The sequence below is a fragment of the Saccharomyces kudriavzevii genome (assembly GCF_947243775.1).
Source record: "Saccharomyces kudriavzevii IFO 1802 strain IFO1802 genome assembly, chromosome: 12".
NCBI lineage: Eukaryota > Fungi > Ascomycota > Saccharomycetes > Saccharomycetales > Saccharomycetaceae > Saccharomyces > Saccharomyces kudriavzevii.
In genome coordinates this window covers 869593-888365 of record NC_079283.1, presented here as the reverse complement: position 1 = coordinate 888365, position 18773 = coordinate 869593, and the positions used below count along the sequence as shown (strand labels likewise).

General features: G+C 39.0%; 11 protein-coding genes across 11 annotated transcripts; 6 read left to right on the top strand and 5 right to left on the bottom strand.

The window, feature by feature from the left end:
* Positions 1-100: 100 nt before the first annotated feature.
* On the top strand, positions 101-2434 carry AFG2 (AAA family ATPase AFG2; the record flags this gene model as incomplete). Its single annotated transcript, XM_056230017.1, has 1 exon — positions 101-2434. The coding sequence occupies one exon, from the start codon at positions 101-103 to the stop codon at positions 2432-2434; it is 2334 nt and encodes a 777-aa protein (XP_056083978.1).
* A 239-nt stretch (positions 2435-2673) lies between these two features.
* On the top strand, positions 2674-4749 carry VPS33 (tethering complex ATP-binding subunit VPS33; the record flags this gene model as incomplete). Its single annotated transcript, XM_056230016.1, has 1 exon — positions 2674-4749. One exon carries the CDS (start codon positions 2674-2676, stop codon positions 4747-4749), a length of 2076 nt encoding a protein of 691 aa, XP_056083977.1.
* Positions 4750-5010: 261 nt separating this feature from the next.
* Positions 5011-5247, top strand: COX8 (cytochrome c oxidase subunit VIII; the record flags this gene model as incomplete). Its single annotated transcript, XM_056230015.1, has 1 exon — positions 5011-5247. One exon carries the CDS (start codon positions 5011-5013, stop codon positions 5245-5247), a length of 237 nt encoding a protein of 78 aa, XP_056083976.1.
* A 349-nt stretch (positions 5248-5596) lies between these two features.
* Positions 5597-6922, bottom strand: CST9 (SUMO ligase CST9; the record flags this gene model as incomplete). The annotated part of the gene is made up of 1 exon (XM_056230013.1): positions 5597-6922. One exon carries the CDS (start codon positions 6920-6922, stop codon positions 5597-5599), a length of 1326 nt encoding a protein of 441 aa, XP_056083975.1.
* A 161-nt stretch (positions 6923-7083) lies between these two features.
* ATP10 (Atp10p) lies at positions 7084-7923 on the bottom strand (the record flags this gene model as incomplete). The annotated part of the gene is made up of 1 exon (XM_056230012.1): positions 7084-7923. One exon carries the CDS (start codon positions 7921-7923, stop codon positions 7084-7086), a length of 840 nt encoding a protein of 279 aa, XP_056083974.1.
* A 758-nt stretch (positions 7924-8681) lies between these two features.
* Positions 8682-10238, top strand: ART10 (Art10p; the record flags this gene model as incomplete). Its single annotated transcript, XM_056230011.1, has 1 exon — positions 8682-10238. The coding sequence occupies one exon, from the start codon at positions 8682-8684 to the stop codon at positions 10236-10238; it is 1557 nt and encodes a 518-aa protein (XP_056083973.1).
* A 298-nt stretch (positions 10239-10536) lies between these two features.
* Positions 10537-11298, bottom strand: CCW14 (Ccw14p; the record flags this gene model as incomplete). The annotated part of the gene is made up of 1 exon (XM_056230010.1): positions 10537-11298. One exon carries the CDS (start codon positions 11296-11298, stop codon positions 10537-10539), a length of 762 nt encoding a protein of 253 aa, XP_056083972.1.
* Positions 11299-11629: 331 nt separating this feature from the next.
* Positions 11630-11827, bottom strand: ECM19 (Ecm19p; the record flags this gene model as incomplete). The annotated part of the gene is made up of 1 exon (XM_056230009.1): positions 11630-11827. The coding sequence occupies one exon, from the start codon at positions 11825-11827 to the stop codon at positions 11630-11632; it is 198 nt and encodes a 65-aa protein (XP_056083971.1).
* Positions 11828-12331: 504 nt separating this feature from the next.
* STE23 (metalloendopeptidase) lies at positions 12332-15400 on the top strand (the record flags this gene model as incomplete). Its single annotated transcript, XM_056230008.1, has 1 exon — positions 12332-15400. The coding sequence occupies one exon, from the start codon at positions 12332-12334 to the stop codon at positions 15398-15400; it is 3069 nt and encodes a 1022-aa protein (XP_056083970.1).
* An 824-nt stretch (positions 15401-16224) lies between these two features.
* RPS29A (40S ribosomal protein uS14) lies at positions 16225-16395 on the bottom strand (the record flags this gene model as incomplete). The annotated part of the gene is made up of 1 exon (XM_056230007.1): positions 16225-16395. The coding sequence occupies one exon, from the start codon at positions 16393-16395 to the stop codon at positions 16225-16227; it is 171 nt and encodes a 56-aa protein (XP_056083969.1).
* A 973-nt stretch (positions 16396-17368) lies between these two features.
* Positions 17369-18679, top strand: REH1 (Reh1p; the record flags this gene model as incomplete). Its single annotated transcript, XM_056230006.1, has 1 exon — positions 17369-18679. The coding sequence occupies one exon, from the start codon at positions 17369-17371 to the stop codon at positions 18677-18679; it is 1311 nt and encodes a 436-aa protein (XP_056083968.1).
* Positions 18680-18773: the final 94 nt, after the last annotated feature.

The following is an 18773-nucleotide window of genomic DNA, read 5'->3' as shown; positions in this document are numbered from 1 at the left end:
TTTACACTTCAACATCTCATCGCTTAAAATGCATCTTGGTGTTATGCGAACGAAAGCCTCGAATTTTCCGATTGAGAGTTTACTAACGTGTTAGAACAAAATGGCTCCTAAATCCAGTTCATCCAGTTCAAAAAAAAAGTCGACTGCAGGTTCTGGCAATGCTGATCCAAAATTCAAACTGCCTGCTGAATTCATCACTAGACCGCACCCCTCAGAGGACCATGAAGAGGAAACGTGTACAGCGTATATTCATCCAAACGTATTATCTGCACTAGGGGTGAATCCGGGATCTTTTTGTACCATCAGCAAAGTCGGTGAGAATGGAATCTTGGTAATAGCGAAAGCGGATAATGAGGAAACACATCCTGTCAACGTCATTACTCTTTCTAATACTATACGGTCTGTTGGAAATATTATTCTTGGTGATCGCCTAGAATTAAAAAAAGCTCAAGTACAACCACCTTACGCCACGAAAATTGCAATAGGGTCCCTACAAGAGTGTAATATTTTGGAATGCATCGACGAAAAAGTAATTCAGAAACTACTAAATGATAGCGGCATTATAATGCCTGGAATGATTTTTCGCAACTTAAAAACAAAAACAGGCGATGGAAGCATTGATGTTGTCATTACTGATACGAGTGATGGTTCGTTGCCCGACGTCAGCCAATTAGATCTTAACTCGGACGAAGTATACGGTAGTTCAAATGGTCAATATTATCTATCTCCACCTTTTATATTCAGGAAAGGTTCTACGCATATCGCGTTTACCAAGGAAATGCAAGCAAGTCGTAAATATAATCTGCCAGAGCCCATATCCTACGCGGCAGTGGGTGGCTTAAACAAAGAGATAGAATCATTGAAAAGTGCCATAGAAATACCTCTCCACCAACCAACACTGTTTAGCAGTTTTGGCGTTTCTCCTCCTCGAGGCATACTGCTCCACGGCCCCCCAGGTACTGGTAAAACTATGTTGCTAAGGGTTGTGGCAAATACATCTAATGCGCACGTCTTAACTATTAACGGTCCCTCAATTGTCTCAAAATATCTTGGTGAAACCGAATCAGCATTAAGGGAAATTTTCAACGAAGCCAGAAAATACCAGCCTTCCATTATTTTCATTGACGAAATCGATTCGATAGCGCCCAACAGAGCAAACGATGACTCAGGTGAGGTCGAAAGTAGAGTCGTCGCTACATTGTTAACACTGATGGATGGTATGGGTGCTGCTGGTAGATTAATAGTAATTGCTGCTACAAATAGGCCCAACTGCGTCGATCCAGCTTTAAGAAGACCTGGTAGGTTTGATCAAGAGGTTGAAATTGGTATACCAGACGTTGATGCCAGGTTCGACATTTTGACTAGGCAATTTTCAAAAATGTCCCCAGATCGTCATGCTTTGAATTTAGAAGAAATCAAGCACATTGCTTCTAAAACGCATGGTTACGTCGGTGCTGACTTAACTGCTCTCTGTAGAGAGTCTGTCATGAAGACTATTCAACGAGGGCTGGGGCTGGATGCAGATATTGACAAGTTTTCCTTAATAGTTACTTTAAAAGACGTGGAAAGTGCAATGGTGGACATTAGGCCTAGTGCAATGAGAGAAATCTTCTTGGAAATGCCGAAAGTTTATTGGTCTGATATTGGCGGCCAAGATGAGCTTAAAACCAAAATGAAAGAAATGATACAGTTGCCTTTGGAAGCCTCCGAGACATTCGCCAGATTGGGAATATCTGCGCCGAAGGGTGTTTTACTCTATGGGCCACCGGGATGCTCTAAAACCTTAACCGCAAAAGCTCTGGCTACAGAATCTGGTATAAATTTTTTTGCTGTGAAAGGTCCTGAAGTTTTTAACAAGTATGTAGGTGAATCTGAAAGAGCTATTAGGGAAATATTTCGTAAAGCACGTTCTGCAGCTCCAAGTATTATCTTTTTTGATGAGATCGATGCCCTGTCTCCTGTTAGAGACGGGGGTTCCACTTCAGCGGCTAATCACGTATTGACATCTTTACTCAATGAGATTGATGGTGTTGAAGAATTAAAGGGTGTTGTTATTGTTGCGGCAACGAATAGACCTGATGAGATTGATGGCGCTCTTTTGAGACCTGGCAGACTAGATAGACACATTTATGTTGGTCCACCCGACGCAAACGCCCGGCTAGAGATCTTGAAGAAGTGCACAAAGAAATTTAACACAGAAGGTTCTGGAGTTGATCTTCAAGAATTGGCAGCCCGTACGAAAGGGTATTCGGGCGCTGAAGTTGTGCTGCTCTGCCAAGAAGCTGGACTGGCTGCTATTATGGAAGATTTAGATGTCACAAAAGTAGAATTCCGTCACTTTGAAAAAGCCTTTAAAGGAATTGCAAGGGGTATCACTCCAGAAATGCTCTTATATTATGAAGAGTTTGCTCTTAGAAGCGGTTCATCTTCCTAAGAGTGTTCAAATGATTCTTTTGTTGGCAAATTCTAATAATGATAGATAGATAGATAGTATAATGAATACATGTTGTGGTGAAATCGTACTAATCACTCTATACGTTCATATTGATCAAAATTAGCAAGGGAAGTATAGTTACAACTAATTCAATCTTGACCCACTAACCAACATAAAATAAAAGGGAAAATATAACACGTTGACTTTGCTAACCCTCAAAATTATCCAATTGTTCTTCAATGAATAAGTTTTGGAACACTAGAAAGTTTTCATTTACAAATTCTGACGGATTGTGTGCTATCTTAAATGAAATATCTCAGAATGATGAAATTCTTGTGGTACAACCTAGCGTTCTGCCCATACTCAATAATTTACTGACTTTTCAGGAATTGACCCAATCGACACCTGTGAAAAAAATTACGCTACTCAATGATCAACTAGGCGACGACTTATCTGGAGCGCTAGGGACTGTCCCGCAAATGGATCTTATTTTCCTTATTGATGTCAGAACATCCCTTCGGCTTCCTCCACAATTATGCGATTCTGCTCAGAAGCACAACCTATCACCATTGCATATAATATATTGTCAGTGGAAAACTTCTTTTCCCGAAAATTCAAAGAATTCAGAGCAGTGTCAGAAGGATGAAAATACCTTGAACATCACAGAACCACATTTCCCCAATGTCATTGAATCTCAACTAACAGAAATATCGAATGAACATTTTCTTTATGCTTGGGATCTCTTACCGTTCCCACAGATTGACGATAACGTTTTATTGACTCATTCTCTGTATAACATGGAAAATGTAAATATGTATTATCCGGAGTTGCGATCCTTGCAAAGTGCCACCGAATCGATAATAGTTGACGATATGGTGAATTCTCTGCGAAGTTTGATCTTGGAGACTAACAGCATCGTAACCAATGTTGTATCCATAGGTAATATGTCCAAGAGATGTAGTCACCTTTTGAAAAAAAGAATTGACGAACAACTGACGGAAAACGATTTGTTCATCAAAGGTACACTTTATGGTGAACGAACTAATTGCGGACTAGAAATGGACTTGATTATCCTAGAGAGAAATGTCGATCCTATAACACCATTGCTGACACAACTTACGTATGCAGGAATATTGGACGATCTATATGAATTTAATTCGGGAATTAAGATAGGGGAGAAAGACATGAATTTCAATTATAGGGAGGATACAATATGGAATGATTTGAAATTTTTAAACTTCGGATCCGTTGGGCCACAGTTGAATAAATTGGCGAAAGAATTACAAACCCAATACGATACAAGACATAAAGCCGAGAGTGTACATGAAATTAAAGAATTTGTTGATTCTTTGGGTTCATTGCAACAAAGGCAAGCGTTTTTGAAAAATCATACAACCTTATCATCTGACGTTTTGAAAGTGGTAGAGACTGAGGAGTATGGATCCTTTAATAAAATCTTGGAGTTAGAGCTGGAAATCCTGATGGGGAACACACTTAATAAAGATATTGAGGATATTATACTAGAATTACAATATGAATACGAAGTTGACCGAAACAAAATTCTCAGGCTAATTTGTTTATTGTCTCTTTGCAAGAATTCTCTCCGTGAAAAAGATTATGAAGATCTGAAAACTTTTATGATTGATTCTTGGGGAATAGAAAACTGTTTTCAACTTGAATCCTTGGCTGAGTTAGGATTTTTCACCAGCAAGACTGGAAAATCAGATTTGCATGTAACCACAACCAAGCCTACAAGATTACAAAAAGAATATCGTTATATTTCACAATGGCTCAATACTGTGCCTATAGAAGATGAGCATATTGCAGGAAAAACCACAGATGAAAAGGACGAGTTCATAGAAGCTACCTTTGCTTACAGTGGTGTAGTACCATTGACAATGAGGCTGGTCCAAATGTTGTATGATAGGTCTATATTGTTCCATAATTATTCCTCACAACAACCTTTCATACTATCAAGAGAGCCCAAGGTTTCCCAAACCGAAGATTTGATTGAACAACTATACGGAGATCCACATGCAATCGAAGAGAGTAAGTGGGTCCCAGAAAGCGTTACCAAGAGGATCAACGCCAACATCAAAAATAACAAGAGAAAGTCTATAGACGGCTCCAAGGGAACTTTCAATACCGTTGAAGATATTGCACTTGTAGTATTCTTGGGCGGTGTGACAATGGGAGAAATAGCCATATTGAAGCATTTACAAAAAAGTTTAGGTAAAAAAGGTATTAACAAGAGGTTTATCATTATTGCTGATGGCCTAGCCAATGGCGATAGAATTATGAACTCTATATCTTAATTTCTATGTAATAAGTTCGATAAAATATGTATAATGCAAGTGACTTTTTCCTAATGGACGGTTTGCACCAATCATGTGAGAGAAAGTGTTCGGTGTTTACGGAAGAGCTAGGGGATCAAGAAAAACAGAAAATAAAGATTGACCACAGCATAACTCATAAGGTTAGATTAATGATTTACAAGAACGATCTTATAGTCTACTGATTTCAAGAAAGCATACAACATATCAATTAAATAGAGAAGAAGTCATACTCAATACACAATGTTGTGCCAACAAATGATTAGAACCGCAGCAAAGAGAAGTAGCAATATTATGGCTAGACCAATTATCATGAAGAGATCAGTCCATTTCAAAGATGGTGTGTATGAGAATATTCCATTCAAAGTCAAAGGTAGAAAGACGCCCTATGCTCTTTCTCATTTTGGGTTCTTCGCTGTTGGATTTGCTATTCCATTTGTTGCCTGTTATGTTCAATTGAAAAAATCTGGTGCTTTTTAGAAAATAGTCTCCCTTGAGATTTCAAGAATAGATGTATGTGCATGGCATGTTTGATTGGGACAGGGCCTGAGTACGTCCTGCCATTGTTCTAGGTACGTAAATTGCCGTTTTATTTATCTTCAAAATTTTCTTTTCATATATTCATAATCCTTTTTTGTACTCCCTTGTAATATAGAGACAAGAAAGAAAGGATCTAATAAAAACATAATTCGACGAATTTTTTTTTAAAAGAATACTATATATAATAACACATGAGAAAATAGAAAAAAAACTTTATAATACAGTAACAATCTCTATCTATTCGGAGGACTGTTTATTCGTGCCCTCTGGAAGAATCCCTCATGTTTCTTTATCTTATTCTTCTAAACTTATTATTTCTTTTGGAACCACTCAAGAACGTAGTACTTGACCGAGGTGGCTGATGATTGTCGTTTTTGAGTTGTGTATTGGACATTTGCTGGGTTGAATTGGATCGCCTTAACGTATTGGCTTTCTGTATTTTACCGTTTTGCAACGAGTTCGATGAGGATGAAAATGCAAGACCGCCACTTCTCATATGTGAGCTTAAGTTTTGAGTTATTTTATTCGAGCCACTAATGGTATTATTTCTTTTCCTTGTTATTTTTAATTTTTCTAAAGCTGAGGGAAACTGGGTAGAGGTACTCGTTAAAGGTTTATTCGAATGATGCGATTCTTCAAAATTATTATTCCGCAAAATAAGCCTACTGGATGATGAGGACAGCGGCGAAGATGGTTGAAAAGAGGCTGAAGACAGCCTTGATATATTCTTAGAAGATAGAGAGCCGTTGTTTGTGAGAATGTCGAAATTCGCCAGTTTGTTATTGAAGTCTTTTGCGGCATGTACCGGAGAGTACGAAAATCTGTTTAAATTGGTCGATTCTGCAATAGTAGAAATGTTAGGTAGGTTATTATTCGCATTTGAATCTAAATTAGGAGGTGGAATGCTATTTTTGGTAGAATTTTTCAACGTCTCTATGTAGAAAGATTGATCCTTATTAATATGAGTGTTTGCAGATGGGGTGGTCGTGCCGTTGTTATTCTTCGAAGAATTTCTTAATGAGGAGTTTTTTTTCAGTTTCTTGATAAATGATTTAGCTTCAAATTCTTCCAAACTGTTGTCATCAACAGTTAAGTCAACCGTGGGAGGGGGTTGATAATGAATTTGATGATTAGTTTTTGTCGACATCAGGCCTAGTGAAATGGAGGGAACGTTGCTGTGTTTCAAGACTGTCTCTAATTCTTGTATTCTTTTCTTCAACCCTGCCATAGAATCCAGTTCGACTTTGGCTTGATACAACAACTGTTGCTGCCTTGCACACTTTTCTCTTAATTTTAAACAGTGGTTTTGGTAATATTGGCACTGGTTAGAAAGCCCCTTCAATTGAAATTGGGAGACATTGTACAACGATTCCAGAAGAGGCGGCAATGGCTCAAAAAATATTCTAATATCGGTGGGTAGTTGTTTGGATTCAACAAGCTTGATTATGGAGATGTCGCTCGAATGGCATATGGGACATACTTTTGACGTTAATGGCGAATGCTGTGAACAAAGAATATGAGCACATGAAGTCAATCGCAATGGATCTCCATGAGATGTTCTTCTATGGCAAACACCACAGTACACGAAAGGTTGTTCAAAAATGGAATCCGACATGATATATTCCTTCCCAATGTTGTCGACGATAGCTATCCAGTTTTTTTAAGTCCCTTTGATTTTTTTTCTTTCTCTTTTTGTTCTTAAAGTTGATTTAGAAAAAGGACACGATCAACAAATAGCCGCCCATCCCTTGTTTGCCGCCGCACAAAGCGTCAACTTCAGAGACTTTTAGCGAACTTCCACAATGCTTCCTTTTCATATGAAGTAGCCTCCCCACATGCTGCCCACCTAATTTTCAAGTGCTCGTCTACCAGAAAGACGTAGCCAGAAAAAACGTTGTTGCAAAAGAGTTCCTCTCTAATTGAAAACGGCCATTGGGCCCTGGAACACTCGAAATAGAAGGGCTGTCGCCAAGTTGGAACACGGTTGATCCAACGGGTGAGCGTTTTGACAAGGGCACTTTTCACAGCGTTTTCTATAAGGTTGATTTCGATGATTTGCACATTGTTGCTGTTTAAACGTAAACGCGCATCAGCTTCAGCCAAATAGTCAATTGTTTTATTATTGTTAGTGGTTTCTTGGAAATATGAAGAACTCAATTTATCACCGGACGCTGTGCTAAATAATCTCACTATGCTGATTTTGCCCCTTAATAAAGTCTCGACATTCAGCTCTTTCGTACTATCCATTGAAGTGCCAACCAAATGTGGGAAATATAAAGCTTTAGTGTCCTTCCAATATGAAATTGGGGCCAGAAACAACTTCCCTCTCGTCTTTTGAAAGACTTGCACGTCGTAAAGTCCCGATTTGCTGAATTCAACGCTCAATTCTTTAACCCTGTGGCTTGTCTTTTGCGAATCAAACATATCTTTTAGTGAGTTTCCCTGAGAGTATTTAGTGTTGCTCTTTGGTGCATCTGTTAAGCCTATGGGCTTAATCAGTTGCTTTACTTGATAATCTTTTGGCGAAGCTGTTGTCATCATTGGCTTGAGGAATTTATTCAAGAAGGACATTCGAGCAAGCGTAAAATGGTAAAGCCTTTTGGAAATGAGTTGCATATTTTGTCTCGGTTAGTTTCGATATAAGTAAACAAAGCAAGTTACTTAGAATGATATTTGTTGTGAGTTGGTAACCTTTATTCGAGTAGACTCTCATGTTTTTTAGAAGGCGAATCATGTAACTCGTAATAAAAATCTAACTGGAAAAAAATACTTCCAAAATAGAAACGTGTGCGTGAAGAACGAGGTAGCGTTTGAAGTAGTTTTGCATTGCCGCATAGGGATGAGATCATGCCATTGCAAATATGTCTTTTTCTGCTTCCGATGTTGGAATATTGTCGTTTTGTTTCAGCGTACACTTCCACGACTTCTTCTACTTTCGAAGCAATCTCAGTCCCTGTTTTAAGATGGAATGTTGCTTTTACTGTTGAAGATAAAATGGTAAGGGTGAAACGATCATTTGTATTAGATATCAGCGTAGTTCATCTATAATATGAGGCCTAGGTATAAAATCTTGAAGACAAATCTTGGCACAGTGCGGGTTGGCCAGAAAGGGTCCTGGAGAAGGAGAAGAGATGCACGCTCTTTTTACAAGAGCTGCATGAAAGACAACGCCTTAACTTTACAGCCTTTCTAACACCGCCACTCTGTTCGAATAAAGTGACTGTATCCATCCGAAAATTGTATAAATTGGAGGGAGAGTAAGAAACCAACATAAAGTGGAACAGTACACTACTCAAGAAATACCCCGTGAATATACAGATTAGTACTTCTGTTCTTGAATCAGAGAAGGCTGAGAACTGAACTGTGGTTAAAGTATGGCTCCAAAAATAACAATATCCTTGAATCCGCCGTATAATGGGGAATTTTACAGTTCAAATGACCAGCTGTCAGGAGCAGTTAACCTTCAGATAACAAAGTCATTGTCTATAAGGAAAATTACCGTCATTTTGAAAGGGTTCTCAGAGACTCTAACGAAGATTGACCAAGAGTACATGTTTCAACAGAATGCTATGATGATGCCCGGTCAAGATAACAAATCCTTTCATACATTAATGAAATTTGAACAAAGAGTCTTTCCTCCGGATAATGTATGGAATGCCCTTGATGGATCCTCCAAACCATTCAAAGTTAAGCCAGGTTCGTACGACTACAAATTTCAATTTGATAAGTTTCCTAACAAACCTGAGTGCCTGAAAAATCATACAGCAAAGACAATAGCATTTGTAACAAGAAGTAATGCACGGTTACCACCGACGTTTAATAGTTATTGGCAAGAATTCAACAAGATCGATAATTTGGATTTATATTTCTATTCTTTTGGCAAGGTCATTTATATGGCGCAGGTGCAAATAGAACTAGGAAAATCTTCAGCTTGGTTTAAGCCTTTCCATAAATTGATAAGGGAAATTAAAACTTTTGAGTTCATACCTGAACCGAAGGACCTTATTATAGAACCTGACGAGGAGGATGATGAGGAACCTAATAGTTGCGGTAATAATAATAGATTCAACAGCATCGCCATGAATAATGAGTTTTTCAATAATTCAAATTTTAAAGTTCCATCAAAGGACGTGAGAGTTGTTAACGGAGTCGGATACATAAAAAGTGACAGGAACTTCTCTCAGGCCAGTTCTATATTAGTAGAAGATGGAAACATAAGAGCGAGGCCTGCATCTTCAGTGGCTTCAACGAGGCAATCTTCCCGCATGGCAAACGGTGCGAAAGTTTTCTCATCCATCTATAAAATAGGACTCCCTGATGGGAAAAGTAGCATGAGAGTGGAAGTTAGAAGTCGAGGTTTGAAGCAGATGTACAGAAAAGACTACTTGTTCAAGTCAGGCAGCCAAAATTTCGACGGGGTATATCTAGTCTTAGAAGGGAATATGGCAAGCCTGAGCAAGATGCAAATTGTACCACGTAAACTTCAACTGAATCTGTTAGAGACTACGACATATTTATCACAAGGTATAGCGAATGGAAACTACTCATCTTTGAAACTCATTGAACTTGATTTAAATCAGCTAAAATCCAATAAGCCTCTTTTAAACTGGAATGAACTACGAGAAACCTCGGATGGTTCCATGTATGAGTGTGAACTACGATTAAAGGAAAATCCCATTTTGAAAAAGGTGGTGTTCAATGAGGAGGATTATAGACACCGTGGGAACAGATTGTACAGTTTCAAGACATGTACAATAAAGAGAATATTTAGTTTTCAGCTGATGATCGAATGGGAGATTAATGGAGTTACGAAACAAACTGAAGTAAATATTAATCCTGTTCAAATCTTTTGTCAAGTAAGAGAGCATATTGAGGCAGAAGCGTTGCCTAGATATGTGCCCCCACCAACATATACGGAAATGGCAACGTAAGCATCGTGAAAATTACTGTACAAATATATACTCGCATGTGCATGTTTAGCAGGATAAGAATCTCTAAAGCAAATAACTGACGGATTTTTTTTGGATTTTTTTATTTGGTATAGATTTATATATACTTTATTTGCTTTTTTGAAAAGAAAGCAAAAAGTTATAGGAAGTGGAACATAATGAAATAAAGTGAGATTCTAAAATGTCTTCAGAGAAATATAATCATCCGTATCATATAAGAAAGAGAAGAAAAAAGGAAAATAAAAATATCCTAACCCATTAAAAATAAAGCGGTAGATTATTAAATTAACAAAGCAGCAACGGCAGCAATGAAAACGGATTTGCCAGCCTCCAAGACATTACCAGAACCTTCTGAGAAAGTGGAGATGATGGCGGTAGAAGTTGATTGAGCAGAGGAAGCTGGTTCTTGGGACACAGTGGAAGAAGAGGTAGTACTGGAGGAGTGAGCTTCAGTAGTAGAAGAAGCGTGCTCGGTGGAAGTAGCCTTGCTAGAAGGAGCTTGTTCACTGGAGGAAACCTTTGTAGAGGAAGAAGCTTGTTCTGTTGAAGTAGCCTTGCTGGAAGGAGCTTGTTCACTGGAAGAAGCTTTGCTAGAAGAAGAAGAAGCCTTACTAGAAGAGGCCTTAGTAGAAGAGGATGCACTGCTGGAAGAAGCCCTACTAGAAGAGGAGGCACTGCTGGAAGAAGCCTTAGTAGAAGAGGAAGCGCTGTTAGAAGCCTTGGTAGAGGATGACTTAGCGGATGAAGAGGACACACTGCTGCTTGAGTCATCTAATGAAGCGCCTTGTTCGGAGCAAGAGCTCTTGAAAGCGGAATAAGCAGCATCGGCGTCGTTGTTTGGACAGATGGAGTCCAAACACTTCTTAATGGACGAGTTCTCGTGTTGACAGTAACAGGAAACTTGATTCAAAGTGTCACAGGTGGAAGATGATTTGCCGACTTGGGCAACACAAGCCAACAAACAGGCTGGAGGAGTTGCTAAGACCTCACGGGACAACAATGCCAAAGAGATGACGGAAGATAATAAAGTAGTGGCACGCATGATTATATATAACGAGTGTTGAACGAGTGTAGTACTGTTGTGAGCTTTGATGAGGTGTATACTATTCAACTAGTCGAATCTACTTATCATCCCTTTGTTTATAGGCTCGAGATTGTTTATAAACGGTGAAAAAATGGTGAAAAACTAACTGAAAAAAATTCCAAAAAAGAAACAACGGGTCCCAAACAGTGGGATGTGTGGGTCTCCTACTTCTATAAATAGTAGTCACTTCCGGGTCACCCTGTTTTATCATTCAACGTAGTAACGACTTTAATTATTGATGCTATGTACAAGATTAGAAAGGTATAGACGTGTACTGATATATAACTACTCATTGCTGTGGCGGTGTAGGTGGTGAAGGTGGCGAAGGCGGTGTTATCCTCACAATTCTTCCCTCCTCATCGTATTCAGGGATGGGAACGTCCGTTCTCAGGTTCCCATCCTTACGCAATCTGTCGATGACGATGGGCTCGAAGAACTTCGTGCCTGTGTAAACTCCCACAAGACATGCGATTCCGATAGTGACCATATCCAACGTATTTTTCCGCATGATCTATCCCACTTGGTGTTTCTGTGTGTATGTATTTCTTCTGCTGTCTGGCTATTTGAGCTGTATCATGCTTCTGTCAACTGTCTCTTGATCGCTTTTTCCCCCTAGTTGGGCGGAAAAGCTGAGTAAGGCGCCCATGCAGAATATGGTATGGCGTAACCAATGATGGTGGAAAATACAGGAGGAAGGCAGACGTTGTCAATCTTTCTGTCTGTAATCTTGCCAAGAAGGACTGTCAATATGTCACTAATGGCGCCGTGACGTGCTAATGAGAACACCTGGGCTTTTCTGGTTTGTAGTCAGCTGCTTGTATTGGTATCCATTAGGTTAAAGGGCGCGCGGGTCTTTAATGGTGGTGAAATTTTCACTTCGAGGCCTTCGTTCTTTCCCTTTCAGAGTGGATCAGGCAAAGAAGCGTCGACGAATAAAACAGAACAAACAATTCGGAAAACTTCATTCTTGCTCATTTCGATTCTGCTCTATATGGGCCTAGCTCTTTTAGCCTCTTCTTCAGTATTTCTAACTAGACCGCTCCTCAGTCAATTGGTTCGCTTCTCCCCAATAGGTTTCAATTACATAGTAGGACGCTTCAAGCCATTCACGTGTATATCTCACTATAATACCACAACCTCTCCTAAAATGACTTCTAATTTCAAGACATTCGACCTGGACTTCTTAAAACCAGATTTAGATGAAAGATCGTATCGGTTTATTGAGTTGCCTAACAAATTGAAGGCCCTGTTAATCCAAGACCCAAAGGCTGATAAAGCCGCTGCTTCGTTGGACGTTAATATTGGCGCCTTTGAAGACCCGGAAAGTTTGCCTGGTCTGGCCCATTTCTGCGAGCATCTTTTGTTTATGGGCTCTGAGAAATTTCCTGATGAAAACGAATATTCAAGCTACTTGAGTAAGCATGGGGGTTCATCGAATGCCTACACTGCGTCGCAAAATACAAACTATTTTTTCGAAATAAATCATCAACACTTATTTGGAGCGCTGGACAGGTTCGCAGGTTTCTTCTCTTGTCCTCTTTTCAATAAGGATTCCACTGATAAAGAAATCAATGCTGTTAACAGCGAAAATAAAAAAAATTTACAAAATGATATCTGGAGAATCTACCAATTAGACAAGTCTTTGACCAATCCAAACCATCCATATCATAAATTTTCCACGGGGAACATCGAGACTTTGGGCACCTTGCCCAAGGAGAACGGGCAAAACGTTAGAGATGAGTTGTTACAGTTTCATAACAACTTTTACTCCGCCAACTTAATGAAGCTGTGTATTCTTGGCAGAGAAGATCTCGACACTTTGTCTGATTGGACCTATAATCTGTTTAAAGATATTTCGAATAATGACCGTGAGGTACCTCACTACGCAGAGCCTATTATGCAATCTGAATATCTGCAAAAAATAATTCAGGTCCACCCCGTGAAGGATTTGAAAAAACTAGAAATTTCATTCACTGTTCCTGATATGGATGAGAAGTGGGAGTCCAAGCCACCAAGGATATTAAGTCATTTAATTGGCCACGAGGGCTCCGGTTCTTTATTGGCACATTTAAAGAATGTGGGTTGGGCGAATGAGCTATCTGCCGGTGGGCACACTGTCTCCAAAGGTAATGCCTTTTTCGCTGTAGACATCGATCTGACTGACAACGGGTTAACGCATTATCGTGATGTCATTGTGTTGGTCTTCCAATACATTGAAATGTTGAAGAATTCGCTTCCTCAGAAATGGATCTTCAGTGAATTGCAGGATATTTGCAATGCCTCTTTCAAATTTAAGCAAGCTGGTAGCCCCTCTTCCACAGTTTCCTCCTTAGCGAAATTCCTGGAAAAAGAGTATATTCCTGTTGATAGAATTTTGGCCATGGGCTTACTAACTAAATATGAACCAGATTTGCTCACTCAGTATACAGATGCCCTAATCCCCGAAAATTCTCGTGTTACATTGATTTCGAAAAGTTTAGAAACGAACTCCAGCGAAAAATGGTATGGTACTGCGTTCAAGGTGCTGGATTATCCAGCAGATTTAGTGAGAGACATTAAATCCCCAGGCTTGAACCCGGCCCTAAATTTGCCACGTCCAAATGAATTTGTTTCAACCAATTTCAAGGTTGATAAAATAGATGGCGTAAAGCCATTAGAAGAACCTATGCTGTTGTTATCCGATGGTGTCAGCAGATTATGGTATAAGAAGGACGACCGATTTTGGCAACCAAGAGGTTATATCTATTTGTCTTTTAAATTGCCACATACTCATGCAAGCATCATTAACAGTATGCTATCTACGTTATATATCCAGATGGTCAACGATGCATTGAAAGATCTACAATATGATGCTGATTGTGCTGGTCTCCGTATATCTTTCAATAAGACTAATCAAGGCCTTGACATTACCGCGTCGGGGTATAATGAAAAGCTAATCATTTTATTAACAAGGTTCTTGCAAGGTGTTATTTCTTTTGAACCTAAGAAGAACCGTTTTGAGATTTTGAAGGACAAGACCATTCGTCATTTGAAGAATTTGTTATATGAGGTTCCATATTCGCAAATGTCAAACTACTATAATTCTCTAATAAACGAGCGTTCTTGGTCAACTGCTGAAAAACTACAGGTTTTCGAGAAATTGTCGTACGAGCAACTAATTAATTTCATACCTACAATTTATGAAGGTGCATTTTTTGAAACCTTGATTCACGGCAATATTAAACGTGAAGAGGCAATGGAAGTGGATTCGTTGATTAAGTCAATGATCACAGTTAACATTAACAATTTGCAAGTTTCTAACAACCGTTTGAGGTCCTATCTACTCCCAAAGGGTAAGAGCTTCAGATATGAAACTGCTCTGAAAGATTCTCTGAATGTCAATTCATGCATCCAACATGTCACACAATTGGACGTTTATTCGGAAGAGCTATCCGCCCTTAGCGGACTATTTACACAGTTGATTCATGAGCCATGTTTTGATACTTTAAGAACGAAGGAGCAATTGGGCTATGTTGTGTTCAGCTCCAGTCTAAACAATCACGGTACCGCAAATATCAGGATCTTGATCCAATCAGAACATACCACGCCGTATCTAGAATGGAGGATAACCAATTTTTATGAAACTTTTGGCCAAACCTTGAAAGATATGAAGCAGGAAGACTTTGAAAAACACAAAGAAGCATTATGCAATAGTCTATTACAGAAATTCAAGAACATGGGTGAAGAAAGTGCCAGATATACGGCAGCAATATACTTGGGCGATTACAATTTCACGCATCGTCAAAAGAAGGCTGAGCTAGTTGCTAACGTTACGAAAAAAGAAATGATAGACTTCTATGAAAATCATATAATTGGTGAGAACGCGTCTAGATTAATCCTTCATTTGAAGTCGCAAGTGGAAAACAAAGAGCTTGATGAAAGCGACTTGGACCTCGCCAAATACCCTTGTGGGGAGTTGATCGAAGATGTCGGATCATTTAAATCAACTCTGTTTGTTGCTCCCGTTCGTCAACCAATGAAAAACTTCGAGGTTTCTGTACCTACTGAAGACGGCAAATAGTGTCAAATAAAAGCGAAATAAAATTTCTGAGATGCTTTCACGGAAATTGTATATATAAACTCTATAGCAATTTATTATGTTTTGTCGCAAGATCTCATTTCCATGGAGTTCTCCAGTAAGGTGTCATATCACAGACCACTAGGGGAACAAGCCAGATAAATCAACTCAGCGTTCTAAGATGACTGTTCGAAAATATAGCTGCAAGAAAGCTGTAATTGAGATAAAATATATATAAAGTAATGTAGACTTTCTTCGACATCCCAATTCTATCGCCTCGCTTGAGGTAACACAGAAATCGGACTTCCTATCCTGTCCATTATTAAAATTATTCTTGGAAACTGGTATTTCAAATCTTGTTTGAAACACTGGCAATTAACTACTGTTGGAAGACAGGTTCAGTCAACTGTGGCATTGTTTCCGTGTAAAAAATAAATTTTTTGATTCGCCCTTCTTAAAAGTAAAACATCAAAGAATAAACGACATACAAATTCCAAGTAGTGAATTGATTATGATTTCCTGCCCTTTTATACACTGTAAATTTTTCAGATTCTGAAAAAATATGCTCAAGCGGGTAATAAGTATCCAATAACAGGAAACTTAGGGTATGAGAATGTTTAATAAGCTGGTATAATAAAAACAGGAAAAGCTACCTCACCTTACCTTACCTTCAAATTGATGACTCCTTCGACTGATGTGCAAGGGCATAGAGTTCAAGGTTTGGAAAGCCGGCAGAAACATAGAAAGTACAGAGGCACTTGAAAATGTATATATATGTATATATATATATTGTACTTATATATTCATCGTAGTTTACTTATTATCGCTTATCTGAATTTGTTGAAGCCAATGTCGTTAGCTCTTTCTCTGAAACATTGACGACAGATGTTCAAGTCGTACTTTCTGATCAAACCGGTGTGGGAGGAACAGACACGACATTGACGGGAGCCTTTACCGTATCTTCTTGGGTGAGAGAACCAGACGTTTTCGTGAGCCATTTTTAACTGCGATTATAGAAAGTTTTGTTAGTATTAATGAAAAATGGTCGGTATATATTTTCAGAAAATAGCATGAGGTTGGTGATTTTTTGGGTTCGCACATGCAGTTCTTCCACCCATGCAATAAATCTCTTAATCCTCCGGATATGTCGTTTGGACTGGTCTGTGGTCAAGCACTGTCTTATTCTGACGCACATTATACTGTATTCTATCTTGCGGAATTATTGAATTTACTTCCTCGTATCTCGGCAAAATTCACGTCCCTGTTGTTGGGTTTAGAATTCTTCGATGCCCTTTTTATTGAATAGGATTCGAAAATTAGGGACAAATAATTTCCAGTGACAGCTTGCGTGAATCTAGGTATGTTTTTTGTTGCCACTATTTTTGTCGGACTTGATCATTTCATCCTGTAATCTTTGCTCTTGGCGTTTTGATAGACCTCGTGGCTTTCTGCTTCAAATAGTATTAGTACATACCCTAATTTACACTTTTGTTCGTAGTTTTTCAGCTTCTTTATTTATTGAGAAAAGTCTGAGCTTGCGCTTCAAATAATCATCAGTTATATGTATCTCGTCAAACACCTTCCCGTACCTGTTTCACGGTGTCCCATAGGGTGTCCTGCTGATACTATGCTCTCATGCTATGTAGTGGCCCGTCATACCTCACCTGCGTGAAATTTTCTAGGACGACCCTCGCGAGAAAAACATGAAATTGTTGATTCATTTTGAAATGAACATGTATGGGTTTGAAGAGGTACAGATGTACCGAAGTGGCAGTCTTTTTTCTTACAGGGCATTTACAAAATTGCCACTTACGAAGGAGAATAAAACAGCTCAGATATTCTTAGACACTCCAAGGGCAGTGACAATACAATTGTAGGTTTCATCGTTACTATTGTACGACATACCATTATCGTTAAACTATAGCTGCTTTAGAAACATCAAGACGGAATTTATTTGTCCATTTTTGAAAGATGAGTTCTGCTTCTTTTACGTGTAATTGTTGTGTTATTCAGTTCAAGACGAGTGATTTGCAAAGATATCACATGAAGACTGAATGGCACAGATACAACTTGAAGAGAAGAATTGCCAGCCTGCCGCCGATTGGTGCAGAACAATTTGCTGAGAAATTACAAATTTCTGAAAAGGAACAGGCAGAAAACCAAGTTGATGAATTTGGTTTCCCCGTTCTGAAACCTATCATGAACCAAAGCAACCAGCATAATGCATTAACTGCGAAACAGAAGAAGCCAATCAAGGCGAAAAGAGGAAGAAAGCTTGGCGCAAGCTTATTGAAGAGAAATGATAGGGATACCGTTGCCGGAGAGAACGAGAATAGGTCCGTTTCCCCCTCTGGATCGATATCTTCGCAACTATCTAACTTGACTGTGGGGACAGAAAATACAAATACAGATTACGGTGAAGATACAGTCTCTGAATACGGTTTTACTAGTGATTCCAATTATGAGAATGGTACTAGTGATGAGGAATTAGAACCGGCGGATAGACCCATCGATGACGAAAAAAATGAAAAGATATCCATTACTGAATGCATATATTGTGGAAAAAACAGCAAAGAGGTGGAAAGAAATGTTAAGCATATGTTCAACGAGCATGGTCTTTTCATACCTGAAAGATCCTATTTGATCGATCTAGATGGTTTATTAGAGTTTTTGATAAAAGTGATTGTCATCGATCATGATTGTCTGTGCTGCAACTTTCACGGCTCTGGTTTAGAAAGTATAAGGGCACACATGAATTCTAAACGCCATTGCAGGCTACCATATGAAACCAAAGAGGAGCGCCAGTTGTTCGCTTCCTTTTACGATTTCACTTACAATGATCATCCTAGTAGGGGAAAAACCGGGTGTGGCACAGCTGGTACTCCCAGAGCTTCTTCTATTAGCAAGGTTAAAAATGAGGACTATCCTGGAGTAGATACCGCGTTGATCCCAACTGAGAATGATATTAATGCAAACTATACTACCGTTTCCATTGACGAGTCAGGCCTAGAACTCACTTTGCCAACAGGTGCAAGACTAGGCCATCGTGTGGGGCAGAGATATTACAGGCAGAACTTGCCTTCTCAGCCAAATCCCAATGAAAGCAGAAGAACTGTCAGTGCAGCTGATAGAAGAATGGTTAGCGGAGTAACGGAAAAACAATACAAGAAGGGTATGAAGAAAATGCACCAATTGGAGAAAAATGCCATTAATACGCAGATCCGTCGTGATATTAAAAGGGTCAACTTTCAAACTCACTACAGGGATGAGTTGTTACAATAGGCCACTTATCCAGCTCAGTTGAATGTATGTTTATTTACTTATTTATGTACTATACCATCTCAATTTTGAGCAACAATCCTTTTAATCGCGTAAT